Below are 2,282 nucleotides of genomic sequence, written 5' to 3'. Positions count from 1 at the left end.
CTGCATGTTGCAGACACAGTCTTACTCCTACACAAAGACATTCATTTGTCTCAAACTTACTGCTGGCTTCTGCAAACAACGATCAATAATGTTCTCCATCCGCCTTTTCACAAAATGCAGTGATTTTCGAGGATAATAAGGAAACAGCAATGGACTTTCTGTTTTCAAAGGAAAAATGGAGGGGGGAATAAAAAAAGCTATAGCAAACCAGTGATTAGGAGAAAATAATCTGCTGGGAGACCCAGCCTCAGAGCTCCTCTCAGGGCAGAACACCCACTGACCACTTCATTATACTCTGGCACATCCTCAGCAAACACACCCATGGCCTTCTGTCCATCACCATCCCCCATGGCCAGCCCCCTAAAACCAACCACAGTCATCCAAAGCTTCGCCCTACCAACTTACTATCCTTTAGCCTACCTCTCCCAGCAAGATCCAACAGTATGCTTCTTTGGTTATGAGAAGAAAGGAAAGATTTGGGAACCGTAAGACATATAATGAAATTAAGGTTTATCTTTCTCTAGCCCTTGCCATAACAAAATGACAACAGCCGTCCAATATAGTTCTGGAGGAGTATGACATTAAAAACAAAAACAGGAGGCAAGAAACAAATTCTCTAAATAAACTCTTTACTATTCAAAAGGCTGCTCTGTCAGTAGAAATTAACAGACAATTTAACATTCACTGACGGCCTATTCTGCCCGGTTCTTGTTTATGCATGCTATTCTCATTTCCTGCAAAGCAAGTATCATATTCTCAAATTTACAGGTTAAAAAAAAAAGAGAGAGACAAGGAAACTTAAGAGAGGTTAGGCAGCTGCCCAGTGTGAATGACTAAGTGTCTAGAACCAAACCTAAAGTTTGTCTCCAAAGCCTACCCCCCAAAGGTCTCCCTGACATAAACGTATCTCACAGCCCAGGTGTGTGAGGTAAAATGAATCTTAATCATGTTAACGTTTTAAGCTCCCCACAGGTGATAAATTCTACAATATACAGGAAACTGCCACTGATAATCAAGTGCTAGCATCCACTGACTACTTACTATGTACCAGGCACTATTCCCAGTTTGTCTAGATGAACTAACTTACTCTTCCCAACAGCTTTTTGAGGGAGGCACTATTATCACCCTCATTTTACAGATGAGAAAACTGAGGTAGAGGTTTGGAAATTGCCCTTGTCTCATTCCTAGGGAACAAAAGAATGCGACTGCAACCTCGGCAGCCTGGTCTCCAGAAGCCCCTCTCTTATCCATCCAATAGGACTCTCTAATGTACCCTAAGCTTTAGCGGCACAGTCCTCAAGGCTCTTGACTGTTAACCAGAAGGTTAACCAACCGCTCCATGGAAGGAAAATTGGGCAATCTACTTCCATCAAGATTTACCACCTTGGAAACCCAATGTGGGTCACTATGAGTTGGAATTAACTCGATGGCAGTGGGTTAATGTACCCAAAGAAAATATATGTACCAACAGTGTATACTTGATTTTTGTACTGGGAAAAAGTCAGATTATTTTCTTAATAGCTCCATAAAGGTGATTGGTATGACTTCAAATCAGACTGAGAAACTGGGAGATTAATGAGTTTGTTCAAACTTACCTACTAGCAAAATCTTGAGCATTTAAAAGGTTGAATTAATGTGAAATGCCTTCTTGGTTAAACATGACTAGCGTCAGATCAGGCCTTTCCAATTTGGACATAAAGGTGTGAGGGGAAAAAGATAAAGACTTCTTCAGCCCAAGAAAGTGCTGTGGACATTGGCCCTCCAGACAATCTCCCTTACACCCTGGCCATCCTGATTAAACAAAGGAAATGAGCTCAGTCTGCTGTACCTTTATTCTCACTCCATTCGACAGCAAATTGGCATCACTGCATCTCTCTAGTAATCTTAAGACTCTGACACAGTGCAAACTAGGTCTGACTCTGAAAAAGAGCCAGGAGCAAAGTCTTGGGCCTCAGAGAATTCTCTCAGGTACAAACAGTACACAAAAAACCACAATCTCAGAAGAATCCATTTAAACTTCATTGTGCTTTTAGAAGTTAACAAACTGTAATCAGCAAAACAGACTTTTCTCACTGGGAGGCTCTCCAGTCAGGAGCTCTGGTGGCATAGTGCCTAAGGCACCTGATTGCTAACCAGAAGGCTGGCAGTTCAAACCCAACCAGCCTCTCCTCAGAAGGCAGGTTGGACAATCTATTTCCATAGTGATACCGCCTCGGAAACCCAAGGGGGAAGTTGCTATGAGTCAGATCTGACTCCACGGCAGTGAGTTTGATAGAAAAAGC

General features: G+C 42.3%; 1 protein-coding gene across 1 annotated transcript in view; it reads right to left on the bottom strand.

Annotated features, from left to right (window-relative positions):
- ANAPC4 (anaphase promoting complex subunit 4) overlaps positions 1-2,282 on the bottom strand; it is a 103,042-nt gene that overhangs the window by 3,377 nt on the left and 97,383 nt on the right. Inside the window, exon 18 of the mRNA XM_007952568.1 lies at positions 61-258. Within this exon, the coding sequence (XP_007950759.1) occupies positions 61-258 (198 nt within the window). The remainder of the gene's footprint in view (positions 1-60; positions 259-2,282) is intronic.

This window comes from Orycteropus afer, unplaced genomic scaffold, assembly GCF_000298275.1.
Source record: "Orycteropus afer afer isolate SDZICR_OR568_19922 unplaced genomic scaffold, OryAfe1.0 scaffold00346, whole genome shotgun sequence".
NCBI classification, from domain to species: Eukaryota; Metazoa; Chordata; class Mammalia; order Tubulidentata; family Orycteropodidae; genus Orycteropus; species Orycteropus afer.
The sequence above is the reverse complement of the archived record's forward strand: the minus strand, read 5'-3'. Positions and strand labels throughout refer to the sequence as shown.